The 19,420-nt window shown below is 44.6% G+C and overlaps 1 protein-coding gene across 2 annotated transcripts in view; it reads left to right on the top strand.

The window, feature by feature from the left end:
* Window positions 1-19,420, top strand: part of pawr (PRKC, apoptosis, WT1, regulator) — a 168,728-nt gene that overhangs the window by 132,387 nt on the left and 16,921 nt on the right. For both annotated transcript variants that reach the window (XM_043708775.2, XM_043708776.2), the window contains one exon: window positions 8,067-8,098. In XM_043708775.2, the coding sequence (XP_043564710.2) occupies window positions 8,067-8,098 (32 nt within the window). The remainder of the gene's footprint in view (window positions 1-8,066; window positions 8,099-19,420) is intronic.

Genomic DNA, 19,420 nt, shown 5'->3' with positions numbered 1-19,420 from the left:
CCTGCTCCTGCTGCAGAAAATCATGTTTGACAAATTTACAGGAGTTTTCCAGGATGTAACCAGTGCAGTTGATAAGGGGGAATCAGTGGATGTGGTTTACTTGGATTTTCAGAAGGCTTATGATAAGGTCCCACATCAGAGATGAGTGTGTAAAATTAAAGCACATGGGATTGGGGGTAGTGCACTGACATAGAGACAGAACAGGTTGGCAGACAGGAAACAAAGAAGAGGAATAGGCAGGTCTTTATTTGAGTGGCAGCCAGTGACTGATGGGGTACCATAGGGATCAGTGCAGGGATCCCAGCATGGCCAGACCACATTTAAAATATTATGAGCAGTTTGGGCACTGTATCTATGCAAGGATATGCCGGCATTGGAGGGAGACCACAGGAGGTGTGCTTGAATGTTCCCAGGAATGGGTGGCTTGTTATATGAGGAGATGTTGAGGTCTCTGGATCTCAATGGAGTTCAGAAGGATGAGAGGGAATTTGATTGAAACTCTTAGAATACTGAGGTCTGGATAGTGGTGATGGAGAGTAGGAGAGTTTCTGCGGGTCGGAGAGATTAGGAGCCAAGGGCACAGCCTCAGAGTGAAGGGACAACCCTTTAGAAATGAGAGGAGGAGGCATTTCTTCAGCCAGAGGGTGGTAACTCTGCAGAACCATTGCTGCTGTGGAGGCCAAGTCATTGAGTGTATTTAAGGCAGATAGGTTCATGATTAGTAAGGGGTCAAGGGTTATGGGGTGAAGGCAGGAGATTGAGGTTGAGAAACATAACAGCCCTGATCGTATGGTGCAACAGATTCGTTGAGCTGAATGCCTAATTCTGCTCCTATATCTTACAGTTTCATGGTCATGTTGATGGTTTAGATGAGGGAATTAAATGTAATGTCTCCAGGTTTGGATGTGAGACAAAGCTGGGTGGGAGGGTGAGCGGTGAGGAGGATGCTCTGTGTGATTTGAATGCCTGATAGCTGCAGTACAATGTGGATAAATATGAGGTTATTCACATTAGTAGCAAAAACAGGCAGGGAGATTATTATCTGGATGGTGATAGATTGGGACAGGGGGAGGTACATTGAGACCTGGGTGTCCCTTGTACACTAGTTGCTGAGAGTAAGCATGGAGGGGCAGCAGGTGGTGAAGAAGGCAAATGGACATCCCTGATGAAGAACTTATTCCTGAAACATTGACTCCTGCTGCTTGGATGCTGCCTGACCTGCTGTGCTTTTCCAGCAACACATTTTTCGAGTATCCACCTAACCTGCATATCTTTTGACTGTTGAATGCACTGAATGACTGAACATCCTGAGCTCTCTGGAGTAGACAGAGAAGATTCCCACGTTGCTGAGGGAATTGGGGGCAAATGTTCGCAGGTAAAGGGACGGCTGGAAAATGGGAAGCCTTCAGGAATGAGATAACAAGAAACCAGAGAAAGTATATTCCTGTTGGGTTGAAAGGAAAGGCTGGTAGGTATAGGGAATGCTGGATGACTAAAGAAAGTGAGGGTTTGGTTAAGGAAAAAGAAGGAAGCATATGTCAGGTATAGACAGAATCGATCGAGTGAATCCTTAGAAGAGTATAGAGGCAGTAGGAGTATACTTAAGAGGGAAATCAGAAGGGCAAAAAGGGGACATGAGATAGCTTTGGCAACTAGAGTTAAGGAGAATCCAAAGGGTTTTTACAAATACATTAATGACAAAAGGGTAACTAGGGAGAGAATAGGGCCCCTCAAAGATTAGCAAGGCGGCCTCTGTGTGGAGCAGCAGAAGATGGGGGGAGATAATAAACAAGTATTTTGCATCAGTATTGACTGTGGAAAAAGACATGGAAGATGGTGGGGAAATAGATGGTGACATCTTGAAAAATGTCCATAGAGGAGGAAGTGCTGGATGTCTTGAAATGGGTAAAGGTGGATAAATCCCCAGGACCTGATCAGGTGTACCTGAGAACTCTGTGGGAGACTAGAGAAGTGATTGCTGGGCCTCTTGCTGAGATATTTGTATCATTGATAGTCACAGGTGAGGTGCCAGAAGACTGGAGGTTGGCTAACGTGGTGCCACTGTTTAAGAAGGGCGGTAAGGACAAGCCAGGGAACTATAGACAGTGAGCCTGATGTCGGTGGTGGGCAAGTTGTTGGAGGGAATCTTGAGGGACAGGAGATACATGTATTTGGAAAGGCAAGGACTAATTAGGGATAGTCAACATGGCTTTGTGCATGGGAAATCATGTCTCACAAACTTGATTGAGTTTTTTGAAGAAGTAACAAAGAGGATTGATGAGGCAGAGTGGTAGATGTGATGTATATAGACTTCAGTAAGGCGTTTGACAGGGTTCCCCATGGGAGACTGATTAGCAAGGTTAGATCTCATGGAATACAGGTAGAACTAGCCATTTGGATACAGAACTGGCTCAAAGAAAGAAGACAGAGGGTGATGGAGGGTTGTTTTTCAGATTGGAGGCTGTGACCAGTGGAGTGCCACAAGGATCGGTGCTGGGTTCACTGCTTTTCATCATTTATATAAATGATTTGGATGTGAGCATAAGAGGTATAGTTAGTAAGTTTGCTGATGACACCAAAATTGGAGGTGTAGTGGTCAGCGAAGAAGGTTACCTCAGATTACAACGGAATCTTGATCGGATGGGCCAATGGGCTGAGAAGTGGCAGATGGAGTTTAATTTAGATAAATGCGAGATGCTGCATTTTGGGAAAGCAAATCTTAGCAGGACGTATTCACTTAATGGTAATGTCCTAGGGAGTGTTGCTGAACAAAGAGACCTTGGGAGTGCAGGTTCATAGCTCCTTGAAAGTGGAGTCACAGGTCACACGATAGTGAAGAAGGCGTTTGGTATGCTTTCCTTTATTGGTCAGAGTGTTGAGTACAGGAGTTGGGTGGTCATGTTGCGGCTGTACAGGACATTGGTTAGGCCACTGTTGGAATATTGTGTGCAGTTCTGGTCTCCTTCCTATCGGAAAGATGTTGTGAAACTTGAAAGTGTTCGGAAAAGATTTACAAGGATGTTGCCAGGGTTGGAGGATTGGAGCTATAGGGAGAGGTTGAATAGGCTAGGACTGTTTTCCCTGGAGCGTTGAAGGCTGAGGTTTATAAAATTATGAGGGGCATGGATAGGATAAATAGACAAAGTCTTTTCCCTGTGTTGAGGGAGTCCAGAACTAGAGGGCATAGTTTTCGGGTGAGAGGGGGAAGATATAAAAGAGACCTAAGGGGTAACTTTTTCACACAGAGGGTGGTACGTGTATGGAATGAGCTGCCAGAGGATGTGGTGGAGGCTGGTACAATTGCAAAATTTAAAAGGCATCTGGATGGGTATATGAATAGAAAGGTTTGGAGGGATATGGGCCGGGTGCTGGTAGGTGGGACTAGATTGGGTTGGGATATCTGGTCGGCATGGACAGGTTGGACCGAAGGGTCTGTTTCCGTGCTGTACATCTCTATGACTCTATGACAATCTCATCTCAGCTATGCGCATGCACTCCTTACCCTGAAACCAGGAGCCTATGTACTCGATTCCTGATCCAGGGAGAAAGAGCTCCATAACATCTCCCCCAACAATGACCTTCACCTTTTATCACTTTAGTTCAGGTTGTCTCTCATTTCTCTCAGCTCCAGAGAGTTTCAGCTGGCGTACTCCATCTCTACGGTGACAGTAGGCCCTTCAAGGTTATGCACTTACTGCTTTGGAAGTACTGAAGTAGACTGTATGGGACTCTCATGGGATTTGACCAATGACCTTATGACGAGAGCTGGCCATTACGCCATAGCTGATAGAATTCACAGTCACTTTTTTTTGGGAATTTCTGATTTTATTAAAAACCTGATTATGTCCTTAATAAAACATTTTCGACCATGACAAGTTTTTGAAGTTTTATTGCAAATAATTAGAATTAGACATAATCAATGATCTGGAAGGTTCATTTCCAGACATTTCGTCACCCTACTTGGTAACATCATCAGTGGGCCTCCGGCGAAGCAATGCTTTCAGGAATTTTCAGCGTTGCTTTGCCTGAGGCCCACTGAAGATGTTACCCAGTAGGGTAACAAAATATCTGGAAATGAACCTTCTAACTCAACGAGCAAATCTACATCCAAAACCTCAACCTGAGCTACAAATCTTCTCAAATCTCGCTTAGACATAATCAAATTTGCCCATAATCCATTACTCTGTATTTATGAATAGTCGCTTGGTCATAAAGAGCTTGAGTATTGCTGAGAGAAAACACACAGAGATCGTTGAAGCATCAGGGCAAATCAGAAAAATACCAAAATAAAGGAAAAACATCATTTTTTACCTTAGGGAGTGCGTGCTGCTTGGTTGGTGCTGAATGGTTTGCTGACCTCCATCTGGAAGGACAAGTGCAGCAGATGCATGCAAACACCAACTCCTGCAAATTCCCCTCCAAGCTGTTCATGACTCTGCCTTGGAAATATGTCATCATTCCTTCAGGGTCACTGGGTCAGAATCCTGGAATTCCCTCCCTAGGGGCATTGTGGGTCACTGACAGCACATGGACTGCAGCGGTTCAAGAAGGCAGCTCACCCCCACATTCTCAAGGGGCAACTAGGGACGGGTAATAATTGCAAACGGTGATGCCCACTTTCCATGAATGATTTTTAAATTTGCATATTGTGATCGAGTTGCTGCCATAGAGAATACCCTAGTTAGATGAAGACTGACAGTTGACTACTAACTGTTAACTGTTCACATTTTAAACAAGGCAGGTTTGTCTGATTGATTGAAACCTTCCTGCGAGAAATGAAGCAGAAAAGGCAGCTCTGTCGAGTTGAAACAGACACAATGTGTGTATATATTCTTTTAGTCAGCACCGTACAAGGCTCTGTGAATTAGCATATTTGCAATGCCCAGTCTGCCTAGTTAAAGCATCTGAAAAATCTGGCGAATAAATGTGGCTCAGTGGTTATCACTGCAGCCTCACAGCGCCAAGGACCTGAGTTCGATTCCAGCCTTGGGCGACTGTCTGTGTGGAGTTTGTACATTCTCCCCATGTCTCTGTGGGTTTTCTCCAGGTGCTCCACTTTCCTCCCACAGTCCAAAGGTGTGCAGGTCAGGTAGATTGGCCATACTAAATTGCCCGTAGTGTTAGGTGCATTAGTCAGAGGGAAATGGGTCTGGGTAGGTTACTGTTCGGAGGGTCGGTGCGGACTTGTTGGGCTGAAGGGCCTGTTTCCACTCTGTAGGGAATCTAATCTAAATGTTTCATGAGAATTCAGTGCAGTAACAAGTTGGAGAAGTGACAGTCCAGCAGTGTTATCAGTGAACCCAGAGACCCAGGTAAAGTTCTGGGGCAAAAAATACCTGAAATTAAGGCTGTAATGATGACCGTGATTCCATTGTCGATTGTTGGAAAAACCCATCTGGTTCACTAATGTTGTTGACGGAAGGAAACTGTCAACCTTACCTAGTCTGGCCGGCATGTGACGTCAGACCCTCAGCAATGTGGTTGACTCTGGGCAATTGGGGATGGGCAATAAATGCTGACCTTGCCAGCTATGCCCTGATCTCATGAATGAATTTTTAAAAAGTGAATGGTATTTGCTACTAACAGGATCCTGCCATAAAGACAAAAAGGTATCCTGCCTGTCACACAATTGATTACTGTGTGGTATGTGAATTTCAATGTTTGTGTGATGCCAGTGTGTGTAGACTGTACATCTCAAAGATTGACGTGGATGGTATCAAACAATGCTTTTCACAATAGGCAAGGTCAGGACCATCCCCAAACACTTGCTGAAGTGACAACACAGTGATTCAGCGATTGGGCAAGAATTGCTAAATAATCTCAAGCATGCAAATGATTATAATGAGAATGAATCTGAGGTTGTTCGTTGAGTTTGCAGTGTGGTGCAGTTGCAAATCCCGGAAGCTGCATATCTTAATACAAGCAGGTATGTTCTAAATGTGTTTGTGTGGTACAGCCTTTTTAACACGTATTCAGGGGATGTGGGCGGCACTGGCTGGCTGTGTGAGCAGTTACTGCACCACTCCAGGTGCCCTGGAGAATCCAGTAGTGAGCTGCTTTCCAGAACTGTTGCTGTTATTTAGTGTAGGTACACCCTCCAAGCTGGTATCGAGGGCGTTTAAGGACTTTGACCCAGCAACAGTGAAAGAATGGTCATACACTGACACATCAAAATGGTGTGAATGGCTTGGAGAAACTCAGCTTAACAAAATGGGCAACAGCCAGTCTCTGGTTGATTCCTTGGGTTAGTGTCTTAACTCATCAGAGTCACCCTGCCTGGTTTAAATTTAAACAAAATGACAGTTAATATTCAACCATTATCTAACCCGTATTCTCCATGGCAATACCTCAACCATCTAGATCCACAAGAACTCTCCTCTCCTGCATTGATAAAATAATCCCCTTTACGATGGTATTCCTTGTGAGAAGATGCACAGCAGATTTAAAGAAATGTTAGTGGACCTTGGAGTTATAGTGATTAGGTTGGACAAAGAGAGATGGGAGAAGACATGGGCTAGATGGACTGTACAGCCTATTTTGTGCCATACATTCTATATGTTACTTAACATTCTCAAAGGGATACAGAAGCAACAAATTTGAGTGGATCTGTTTTAATTTTATTCGCTGTAGGACATGGGTGTCACTGGCTGGGCCCAGCATTTATTGCCCGTCCCTGGTTGCCCCTTGAGGAGGTGGGGGTGAGCTGCCTTCTTGAGCTGCAGTCCATGTGCTGTCAGTGACCCACAATGTTGTTAAGGAGAGAATTCTTGAAATTCTGTTCCTAATTTCGACTGACGAGGAGTTTTGTGTTTGAGTCAAGTTTCATGTGAAAAGAAAGAAAATTAATAAGATTTTCGTTTACACAGCATTGTTTGTGACCACTGGATAAATTGAGACATTCTGTGGTCAATGACATTCTTGAAGTGTAGTCTGTGTTTTAAAATCGTCAATACAAGATACAGCTGTGGAGAATAAGATGTAAATTAATGCCAATGCTGAGATTGCTAAACTTTTGTCAGGTAAAGCACTACGGGAAGCAAAGCACTCAATGGAGTTTAAGATGCAAGTCAGCTACAATCTAATTGGATAATGGAACAGGTTAGAGGGACCAAATGGTCTTTTGTTTTCATTCCAGTCTAGTATTAAACACATTTCAAAATGATACCTCCCGTGGTCTTAGTTAATGTTGAACTTTCTAACGAGAAACATGTGGACACCAGAATGTGGTGTATGACTGTTTAGAAAAAGATTGTAAATAAATAGTTGCATAATTGACTTTAAGTCCAACCCAATCCAGTCTCAATGAGAATGGGAGCAGTCGCTCAATCCAAAAGTCGTGGTTTGAATGAGCTCCCCTCAAGTCCATCCATGGTCTCATTCCCCTGTAATCTCCTTCAGTCCCATAAACCTCAGTCCTCCCCCAATTCTGATTCTTGTAGCTTTCTGACTTCATTTGCTGCACTGTCAGTGCTCTGCCCGACAGCTGCTGGGCTCCTGAGCTCCAGGTTTCCCTCCCTAATCTTATCCATCTCTGCATCACTGTATTCTCCTTTTCAGACACCCCTTAAAAATCTCCATCTGTGGCCATAGGGAGGTCACCTTCAGTAATATCTCCTTGTGTGACATTTTCACGGACATTGAGTGCCTTGGAACGTGAAATGCAGATTGCTGGTGAAACCGTTTACAATGTTTCTGGGTGACGTGACTGGATGTGACATAAACACCATAAGGTATAGGAGTAGATTTAGGCCATTCAGCCCATCGAGTCAGCTCCACCATTCAATCATGGCTGATCTACATGCTGTTTATTGTATTACAAAGGTGCAGATAGTTTTACACGTTACGTTCTGCTGAACCACTGTTAACTCACTTTCCTTTTTGTGTCTTGCAAAGATAAAAACCATCCCATTGTTAGCACTTTGCTGCTGATCAAACTGTCTGAAATCAGCGATAACATCCTGACCTCTGACTCTACGCTTTAAACAGTCTTTGACACCAGCCTTTGGGATGTGTTTGAAATAAGTCTGAAAGATCACCGAGTAAAAAATATTTTTGTTTTATTTTAGGAAACACCAAGAACTACAAGCCGATGGAAAAGGTAAAGAAAACATTATGTGAAGTTCCAGTTTTATACAAACTTTGTTTTTCCCATAATGAATATTCTGGGTAATCAGTCTGTGACTGCATGGATCCAGGATCCGATCTGACCTCAACTGAGACATTTGCCATTGTTTCATTTGCTCCCCTTCCTTACTGAGGTTGGAATGCTGGCTGTGGCAGCTAGCTAGCTCTGCACAGGGTGGAACTCGCTCCTTGCTCGCAGTGCGGACAGAGACTTGGCAGGGGCTGTTTGGATTCTAGTTCAACACCAAAGGCAAACTGGTCACTGACTGCTGTTGGCAACTCCAGCCTCCTGCTCAGCCTTCACAATGAGTTCTAATTGTTTGAATGTGAATAGAACTAGCTGTAAATATAGTTAAAAACAGGCCAGCCCCTTGCACTGCATTGTATATAATACTTGGTGTATATATATAGAACACTTGTTGAGCTCCAGATTTCCAGTAAGTTGTTGATTTGTTGAGTTTGTAAAGATCCTGGGTGAACGAAGAGAGACTGGACAGACCGGGCTTGTTCTCCTTGGAGTAGAGGAGATTGAAAGGGAACAGGATTGAGATGGATAAAACGATGAGGGGCATTGACAGGACAGACAGGAAGGACCTTCACCCCTTGATGGAGGGAACAGAGATCAGGTAAGGTAAGGGATAGATGGTAGGTAAGGGATAGATGGTTAAAGGAGGAGTGAGGAGAAATACCTTTCCCCAGAGGATGCTGGAATCTCGCTGCCTGTCAGGGTAGGAGAGGCAGAAACCCTCACAACACTTGTGGAATACTGCGTTCAGATCTAGTCTCCCTGCTGTAGGATGGATGTTATAAAACTTGAGAGGGTTCAAAAAAGATATACAAGGATGTTGTCAGGGCTATAAGGAGAGGCTGACAGGCTGGGGCTGTTTTCCCTGGAGTGTCGGAGGCTGAGGGGTGACCTTATAGAGGTTTATAAAATCATGAGGGGCATGGATAGGATAAATAGACAAAGTCTTTTCCCTAGGGTGGGGAATCCAAGACTAGAGGGCATAGGTTTAGGGTGAGAGGGGAAAGATATAAAAGAGACCTAAGGGGCAACGTTTTCACACAGAGGGTGGTACGTGTATGGAATGAGCTGCCAGAGGAAATGGTGGAGGCTGGTACAATTACAGCATTTAAAAGGCATCTGGATGAGTATATGAATAGGAAGGGTTTGGAGGGATATGGGCCGGGTGCTGGCAGGTGGGACTAGATAGTTTAGGATATCTGGTCAGTATGGATGAGTTGGACCAAAGGGTCTGTTTCCGTCTCTATGACTCCATAACTACTTAGATGTGCATCTGCAATGCAAAGGCTTAGAAGGCAATGGGCCTGGTGCTGGGAAACGGGATTAGGATAGTCAGGTGGTTGTTCATGACCAGCACAGACTCAAAGAGCTGAAGGGCCTTTCTCTGTGCTGCAGACCCTCTGACTGTCATCTCTTGCTGGTGTACTGTTTGTGGAATTTTGTTTCACACCACTTACTTCAGTGGGTAGCACATTCTCACCTCTGATTCAGGAAGTTATGAATTCAAGCCCCTTTCAAAGACTTGACCATGTTATTGAAACCAACACTCCCATTGCCAGTCCTGAGGGAGTGCTGCACTGTCAGAGGAGCCATCATCGCTTGATCAGTTTATGTTAATTTCAAATCTGAGAGAGAAAATGTTTTGTTAACCAAAGATATTAAGAGATATGGGCCGTAGGCAGATATTTGGAGTTAGGTCACAGATCAGCCTTATCTCATTGAATGACGGAGCAGTCTGAATGGGCTGAATGGCCTACTCCTGTTCCTATGTTTCAAAGGAGATGATACACTGAGGCCACATCTGTGCTCTCCAGTACAAGTGAAAAATCCCATGACACTGTTTAGAGGAACAATAGAGAAATTCTGCCCAATATCTATCCCTCAACGAGCATCCTCTGAAGTAGATTATCGAAATTAATGAAAGTACTTCAGATTCCAGAAATCTGAAATAAAAACAAAATGCTGGAGAAACTCAGCACGCCTGCCAGCTCTCATGGAGAGAGAGAGAGAGAGATAAAAAACAGATTTAACCTTGAGTCCAATGACTTTGAATTTTTCCAGTATGTTTGTCGATTATCTGAGCATTATCACGTTGCTGTTTGTGGAAGCTTGCTGTGCACAAGTTGGATGCACGAATAAAGGGGCTCCAGTATAAGACTGAGCTGAGGAGGAACTTCTTCTCTCAGAAGATTGTGAGTCTTTGGAACACCTCACCTCAGAGAGCTGTGGGGGCAGGGTCCTTGTGTATATTGAAGGCTGAGATGGAGAGATTCTTGATCAGTTGGGAAATCAAGGTGTAGTGATCAGAGCCAGGTGGATCTTATTGACTATGAGATCCTTGATTGGGGTTGTTATCCTGGGCCAATCAGGGAGCCCTGGGTGACAAGGGGTTAACCCGGTGTAGAGGGGTGAGGGTGGGTCAGAGGACCTCCTCGTGGGTCTGCTCCTGGGCCTGGCCAAACTGGCCATAAACAGGTTCAGGTAGTGGGCCGTGGAGGGGGTTGTTAGGGCCGACTGCCTGCCCCTCTTCCGCGGTTACGTTAGAGCCCAGGTGTCCTTGGAGAAGGAGCACGCGGTGTCGACCAACACCCTGGAGTTGTTCAGGGAGAGGTGGGCGCCGCAGGGAGTGGCGTGTTTTATTTCCCCCTCCAACTCTATTTTGATTTAACCCCTGCCCTCCCTTTCACTGTTTGATCACACAGCATTGCCCTTTGATGCTTGTCACTGGCCATTTGGGTGTTTCCTTTCTTCCTGGTGGTGGAAATTGAATAAAGATTTCTGCGCTCGTTAACCTTCACTGTGTCCTAACCTGCACATCACCTCATGGGTGCTGGGGTAAAATAAGCACTACCGCTGAGTTGGTGGTAGTGTTGGGGTTTGTTTTAAACAAATATATAACCAAGAGATTAGAATCTTGTCAGAAAAACGTATAACCAGGCGATTTAGAATCTGCTCAGCTCAGGGACTGACTCCGAGCTGGCTGGTCATAGCCAGAGTACTGTGCACAGGTAAACAAAGTGACAGGATACCGGCCTCTGTGCATTTATTTCTCAAGGGTTATGGGGAAAGGGAGGGAAGGTGGACGTGAGGAATGTCAGATCAGCCATGGTCCTGTTGACTGCCAGAGCAGGCTCGAGGGGCTGAATGGCCTACTGCTGTTCCTATTTCTGAAGGTCTTACATTACATACATTACAGCATGTCATTGGCTGTCTTTAGGTTCCAGAATGTGTTTTTTTTTGTAGAGGGTAGAAATGGCTTTTCATGAATGCAAATTAGAATTAGCCCAAAAGAAACTTTGAAATTTGGTGAACTTAGATAATTTCAATAAATAGTAAATTGATTATTAATAGTGTCTCACAAGATGTGTTCTATATAAATGTTGATACAGAACAAGTACTAAAGGGCATAGGTTTAGGGTGAGAGGGGAAAGATATAAAAGAGACCTAAGGGGCAAGTTTTTCACACAGAGGGTGGTATGTGTATGGAATGAGCTGCCAGGGGAAGTGGTGGAGGCTGGTACAATTGCAACATTTAAGAGGCATTTGGATGGGCATATGAATAGGAAGGGTTTGGAGGGATATAGGCCGGGTGCTGGTAGGTGGGACTAGATTGGGTTGGGATATCTGGTCAGCATGGACGGGTTGGACCGAAGGGTCTGTTTCTGTGCTGTACATCTCTATGACTCTATAAGTAAATCCTCAGATAAGCAATAATTGGTTCATTAACCTTCACTTAAAGAGTCCGGAAAGTTAGTTGGAGAGGGATTTCTGTTATTGTAAATTTAATTTTGAAGGTTTTGGGGCAGATTATGAGACAGTCACACATGTTCATCATAAGGTCATTGACACTGACAACACGCAGTTCATTCGTTAACGGGAGAGGGGAATTCGACAGCATCCTGCCCATAGTTTGACAAGTTCCTGTTGATGAGTATCTGTTACAGACTCTGGTGTCTTGTGTGAAATTTCTTCAGTTTATCTGAATTCTGCTTGTGGGACAAGAGACCTATAGTTAGCAGAGCTGAAACTTTAATTTACAGCAAATAAATTCCGGCTGGGGCTTAGTTGTGGAAGTTAGTCAAAATTATGCAGCCTTTTTTTATGAAATAAATAAGGAGAGTCTTTGCTACCAGTCAGTAGATAGATCGATAGAAAACACTGATTTAAAATAATTCGCATTTTCAGATGCTAAGTTGGGGTTCCTGGATGTGCTTTGGGGTGAACGTAGCTACTCTTGTAGGGAGTTAGCAGAAACTCAGTGGGTTAAGTGGCCTCTTTCTATTCTGTAATCATTCTTTTATTCCCATTTGTGTGATCCCAAAACCAGCGTTTTAAAGAAGAGTAGGTAAGTTGTCTCGATTGTTCTGTCTAATACTATTTTGCCGCCTTCAACATAGCTTTCTATTTTGACTGCAGTGGGGTTACTGCTGTACTGACCATCTAACTATCTGTGACATTGCGGGGAGCTTGCTCCGTGCAGACTGAACATTGTAACGGGCAAACAGTGCATTGTCATTACTTTGGGACATTTTGAAAATAAAAAGGTGCTATTTAAATAGAAATTCTTTAATGTCACAGTAATCAGAATTTGGAGATTGGGGTGCTCGGTTGGCTGGATAGCTGGGTGATGCTAGCAGATTGGGTTCAATTCCCATCACTGGCTGAGGTTACCAGGAAGGACTCTCCTTCTCACCCTCTCCCCTTGGCCCTGGAGGAATATCGGAACAGTAGGACCAGTCTTAAATGAGGAAACAAGCGGGCTAAAATAGCTTTAACGAGCAGAATTAAGCAGAATCCCAAAGCCTTTTATTCTTATATAAGAAGCAAGCGGGGAAGCAGAGAAAGGGTTGATCCACTAAAGGATAACAAAGGAAGGCTGTGTGTCGAACCCGAGGGAATGGGTGAGATTCTGAATGATTACTTTGCATCAGTGTTCACCGAGGAGAGGAACATGATGAATGTTGAGATTAGAGACAGAAGTTTGATTAGTCTGGATCATGTTGGCATAAGTAGGGAAGATGTGTTGGGTAGGCTAGAGGTTATTAAGGTGGACAAATCCCCAGGACCGGATGGGATCTATCCCAGGTTGCTGAGGGAGACGAGAGAGGAAATAACTGGGGCCCTGACAGATATCTTTGTGGCATCCTTAAATACAGGTGAGGTGCCGGAGGACTGGAGGGTTGCTCATGTTGGCCCCCTTACAAGAAGGGTAGTAGGGATATTCTGGGTAACTACAGACCAGTGAGCCTGAGGTCAGTGATGGGAAAGTTGCTGGAGAAGGTACTGAGGAATAAAATCTATGCAAAGAATGGGCTTATCAGTGATAGGCAACATGGTTTTGTGCGGGGGAGATCGTGCCTTACCAACTTAATAGATTTCTTTGAGGAAGTGACCACATTGATAGATGAAGGAAGGGCTGGAGATGTCACATAAATGGTCTTTCGTAAGGCATCTGATAAGCTTCCCTATTGTAGACTAATGGAGATAGTGAAGTCACATGGTGTGCAGGGTGTTCTAGCTGGGTGGATAAAGAACTGGTTGAGCAACAGGAGACAGAGAGTAGTAGCTGAAGGGAGTTTCTCCAGATGGAGAAAGGTGACCAGTGGTGTTCCACAGGGGTCAGTGCTGGGGCCACTATTGTTTGTGATATACATAAATGATCTGGAAGAGGGCACTGTTGGTATGATCAAGTTTGCAGATGACACGAAGATTGATGGAGTAGCAGAAAGCATAAGGGACTGTCAAAGAATACAGGAGGATATAGATAGACTGGAGAGTTGGGCGGAGAAGTGGCAGATGGAGTTCAATCCAGACAAATGTGAGCCAGACAAATGTCAGGTGATGCATTTTGGGAAGTCTAATTCTAGAGCGAACTTATATAGTAAATGGAAGAGCCTTGGGAAAAGTTGGTGAGCAGAGAGATCTGGGAGTGCAGGTCCATTGTACCCTGAAGGTTGCTGCACAGGTGGATAGCATGGTCAAGAAGGCATATAGTACGTTTGCCTTCATCGGACGGGGTATTGAGTACAAGAGCTGTCAGGTCATGTTAAAATTGTGCAAGACTTTTGTTCAGCAACATTTAGAATACTGTGTACAGTTCTGGTCGCCACGTTACCAAAAGGATGTGGGTGCAGAGAAGGTTTACGAGGATGTTGCCTGTTATGGAAGGTGCTAGCTATGAAGAGAGGTTGAGTAGGTTAGGTTTATTTTCATTAGAAAAAAGGAAATTGAGGGGGGACCTGATTGAGGTTTACAAAATCATTAAGGGTATTGACAGGGTGGATAGAGATAAGCTTTTTCCCAGGATGAAGGATTCAATAACGAGATGTCACATTTTCAAGGTGAGAGGTGAAATGTTTAAGGGGGATACACGCGGCAAGTACTTCAAACAGAGGGTGGTAGGTGCCTGGAACACGTTGCCAGCAGAGGTGGTATAGGCAGGCACGGTAGATTCATTTAAGATGCGCCTGGACAGATGCATGAGTAGGTGGGGAGCAGAGGGATACAGATCCTTAGGAATTGTGCGATAGGTTTCGACAGTGGATTTGGATTGGTACAGGCTTGGAGGGCCGAAGGGCCTGTTCCTGGGCTGTAAATTTTCTTTGTTCTTTGATACGGATCATGTGCAGGCAGATGGGATTAGTTTAGAATGGCATCATGATCAGCACAGACATGGTGGGCCGAAGGGGGTGTTCCTGTGCTGTTCTATGTTCTAGATGAGGTACTGGACTTGTGATCTAATGAGAACTTTACCCTTACACAGCACTGAGCTGTCATCTACATTATTGACTTTGTAGCTCAGTTGTTTTGGTGAAGGTTGTCTATTGATTGTCATAAAACAATGAACTGTGGATGCTGGAGATTGGAAACAAAAATAGAAATTGCTGCAAACATTCAGCAAGTCTGAAGAAAGGTCACTGCACTCGAAACATGAACTCTGCTTTCTCTCTCCACAGATACTGCCAGACCTGTTGAGTTACTTCACACTTTCTGCTTTTGCTTCTGATTTCCAGCATCTGCAGTTCTTTTTTGGGTTTTTTTTTGATGTTCGGGAAGCATGTATAAATGTTTGATGGGGCAACTGTAAAGACTTGAGGAAACAACTTTGACATTAATTGCTGGGGAGGGATCCTTTCCATGCCACTTCTGTAAAGTTTATAAGTTACTACGATCATTTAACCGGAGTACCCAACCCTTTAAGGTGCTGCATTAACCTTTACTGAAGTGTCATGGAAAGGACACCTTCCCCACCAATTAATGTGCCTGAGGTGTTCCCTCCTTCTTCCCAGCTGGTGCATTACAAGGTTACATCCCTGCCTCTTCCCCTTTTTCTCTGAAATGCAGTTTGTTAAATTTGATTCAGAATCCTAGAGATGTACAGCCCGGAAACAGACCCTTTGGTCAACTCATCCACGCTGACCAGATATCCTAACCTAACCTAATCCCATTTGCCAGCACCCGGCCCATATCCCTCCAAACTTTTCCTATTCATATACCCATCCAAATGCCTCTTAAATGTTGTAATTGTACCGGCCTCCACCACATCCTCTGGCAGCTCATTCCATACACGTACCACCCTTTGATTTGATTTAAGCTTTATTGTCATGTGTACTTAAGTACAGAAGGACAGTGAAAAGTGAACAATGTCACCACACACGGCACCATCTTAGGTGTGGAGATGGCCGGGTACAAAACATAGATACCATTAGTAACATAGAGAAACAGAGTTAAGAGTTAAGTATTACTGTTGTTCTGAGAGTGTAAGTAGAAATGTAAAATTAAAAGTTAACATTATAGTCCTCCTTAGTAGTAAGGGGAAAAGTAAAGGTAAAAGTTTGACATTTCACATTTCATAGAATATTGAGCACAGACAGGCATTTCTCCCAAATAATCCATGCTGCCGTTCCTGCTGCATTCAAGCCTCCTCCCAGACTTTCACATCTGTCTCAATCCTCTCCGTGTGTCTGTAGCTTTCCCTGAAATGCTTCTGTAAAATTCACCTTTAGCACTGTCAGCAGGTCTTCTTCCCTTGTGACAGACAAGACGCTGCAGAGTGGCTCAGTGGTTAGCACTGCTGCCTCACAGCACCAGGGTCCCAGGTTCAATTCCAGCCTCGGATGACTGTCTGTGTGGAGTTTGCACGTTCTCCTTGTGTCTGCGTGGGTTTCCCCGCACTGTCCAAAGATGTGCAGGTTAGGGTGAATTGGCCAGGCTAAATTGCTCATAGTCTTCAGAGATGTGTAAGTTAGGTGCATTAGTCATGGGAAATGTAGAGTAATAGAGTAGGGGAATGGGTCTGGGTGGGTTACTCTTCAGATGGTCAGTGTGGACTTGTTGGGTCAAATAGCATGTTTCCACACTGTAGGGAATCTATCATTCTCTCTGCTGGAGCAGTCTCACCAGCTCCTGGATGCCTTGCTGGTTTTGTGGTACCTATCTCACAGTGAAAGCCTCTAGTTCTCCGCAGGTACAATTCAGAGAAACCTTCTTTGATTATTTAAAGCCTGAAAAGAGCTACCTGTCAGCCTTCTGCTCACACAGTAATGAGGTTCAGTCCTAGTCATCCTTGCTTCCTGTGTTTAACCATGCCAAACTACTATCAATCCTTTTAGCTCCATCTCCATTGATAGCTCAAACTTTTCAAACAGCAAGGCGACCCTTCAGCCTTCATGTCTGTACTGCTTGTAAAAGAGCAATGCAGCCAGGTTTTGGACTGTAGTCCTGTTGGTTACAGAACTTCAGATGTGTATTCCAAGGATTTTTAAAATGAGTTTAGGGTTTCTACTTCTCCCACTCTTCATACAGTGAGTTTCAGTCCCTCATTACCCTCTGCTTAACCTCCCTCAAATCCTTCTGTTAATTATTTTAAATCTACGCACCTGATTATTGACCCTCTTCTAAGGGAAATGGGACCTTGCTATCCACTCTGCCTAGACTCGGTTACATCCCTCTGTACATCACTAATGTGTCTATACCCTTTTTAAAATGCAGTGACCAACACTGCACACTGCATTCCAAATGAGCTCAATCATATTCGTCTTTGTTACTTTGAGTTCACTGTTCCTTGCTGAGTGGCATGACTTGCATTTTTTGTACTTTGTGTTACTGGTGAATAGTGGGCAAGGCTGAGAGCAGTCTCCTTTATCTCCAAAACCCTGAGTTATGAGTCAGTCATGCATAAGAGTTACCAGTTGAGAGTGTGGTGCTGGAAAAGCACAGCAGGTCAGGCAGCATCCAAGGAGCAGGGGAATCAACGTTTTGGGTAAAAGCCCTTCATCAGGAATTTCTGATAAAGGGCTTTTGCCCGAAACGTTGACTCTCCTGCTCCTCGGATACTGCCTGACCTGCTGTGCTTTTCCAACACCAAACTCTCTACTCTAAACTCCAGCATCTGCAGTCCTCACTTTCTCCCATAAGAGTTACCAGCTGAGCGTCCAGACAAGGTAGGGTTTTCTCGCACTGATTCACGTTCCTTGTTGAAGGAACTTTGCCGTTCCGTAAAGAGATGAGTGAAATTGTCTTGTTCCTTCTGTTGACTCAATAGGCATCCCCTTGCTGTTACATTGATGCTCTTCATGTTGTTGTTGGTTATGTTCTAAAAAAGAGAAATTGCTGATGAAGCTCAGCAGATCTTGCAGCCTTTGAGGAGAGAGAAACAGGAGGTAATGTTTCCCATTGGTCACCCACTGAAACTGGGAGAAATCAGAGCTGGGTTTTTAAAACGTCTTTCCCCTTCCAGATGTCTCTGATGTATTTGTCTGTAACATTTCCTTGTCTGAATATTTTATTGGTTCTGTCACCAGGTTTTCTTCTCTTGTGACACACAAAATATCAGTCCATAAGACATAGGAGTGGAAGTAAGGCCATTCGGTCTATCAAGTCCACTCTGCCATTCAATCATGGCTGATGGGCATTTCAGCGCCACTCACCCGCACTATTGCTGTATCCCTTAATTCTTTGTGAGATTAAGAATTTATCAATCTCTGCCTTGAAGACATTTACCGTCCCGGCCTCCTCTGCGTTCCATGGCAATGAATTCCACAGGTCCACCACTCTCTGGCTGGAGAAATGTCTCCTCATTTCCGTTCTAAATTAACCCTCTCTAATTCTAAGTCTGTGCCCACGGGTCTGAGTATCCCCACCTGACGGAAACAACTTCCCAGTGTCCACCCTTTCTAAGCCATGTATTATCTGGTAAGTTTCTATTAGATCTCTTTTGTCAGTCTTTTGTCTTCTGCAGTCCAACTCTGTTCAGCCAGCTGATAGCACCAACGTGACTATTCTGGGAACAAGTCACTGGATTCAGAACATTAACTCGTGTTTCTCTCTCCACGGATGCTGCCAGACCTGCTGAGTTTCTCCAGCAATTTCTGTTTGTGTCTGTTTCCGATCTGCAGCATCCACAGTCCTTGGTGTTTTTGACACAATTTCACTGTTGGAAAAACACCTCCTGAAAGCTACCCACAGCTGTGTCCGCCTCACCTCGAATTAGAGAAACCCCTCCTTGTTTTGATTTAATCAGTGGTACGTATGATGAAAGGTCACAGACCTGAGCTGTGAACTCTGTCTGTTTCTCGATCTCTCTCTCTCTCCCTCTCCCCCCGCCTCCCTGTCTCTCTCACACTGATGCTGAGTTTCTCCAGCACTTTCTAGTTTTTTTTTGTTTTTGTTTTGTTTCTGTACCCCAAAACCAGTTATTTTGGATTCCAGTTGTCAGCCACCACGCCCCCCCCCCCCCCCCCCCTCCCCTCCCCCCCTCCATCATCCTGTATCCTGACCTCCTCAGGAATGGGGGTACACTTCACCTCTTACAGAGTCCTACAGCACAGTGATAGGCCCTTTAGCCCAAACTGCTCCATGCTGACCATGATGTCCATCCACGCTAACTCCATTTCCCTGCACTTGGCCAATTCTAATCCTTTCCTATCCATATATTTGGAGAAAGTGAGGACTGCAGATGCTGGAGATCAGAGTTGAGAGTGTGGTGCTGGAAAAACACAGCAGGTCAGGCAGCATCCGAGGAACAGGAAAATCAGTGTTGCGGCCCAAAATGTCGATTCTCCTGCTCCTCGGATGCTGCCTGACCTGCTGTGTTTTTCCAGCACCACACCCGGTCCATGTATTTGTCCAAATGCATTTTAAATGTAGTTGATGTACCCACCTCAATCACTCCCGCTGGCAGCTCAGTCCATATGTGGACCACCCTCTGGGTAAAAAAGTGGCCCTCCTCTAACTTTGGGAATATTATTTCCATTTCCATCCTCTGGGATA

This window comes from Chiloscyllium plagiosum, unplaced genomic scaffold (genome assembly GCF_037043375.1).
Source record: "Chiloscyllium plagiosum isolate Xiang-an unplaced genomic scaffold, Cpla_swu_hap1 HiC_scaffold_19, whole genome shotgun sequence".
In the NCBI taxonomy this organism is placed as follows: Eukaryota; Metazoa; Chordata; class Chondrichthyes; order Orectolobiformes; family Hemiscylliidae; genus Chiloscyllium; species Chiloscyllium plagiosum.
The sequence above is the reverse complement of the archived record's forward strand: the minus strand, read 5'-3'. Positions and strand labels throughout refer to the sequence as shown.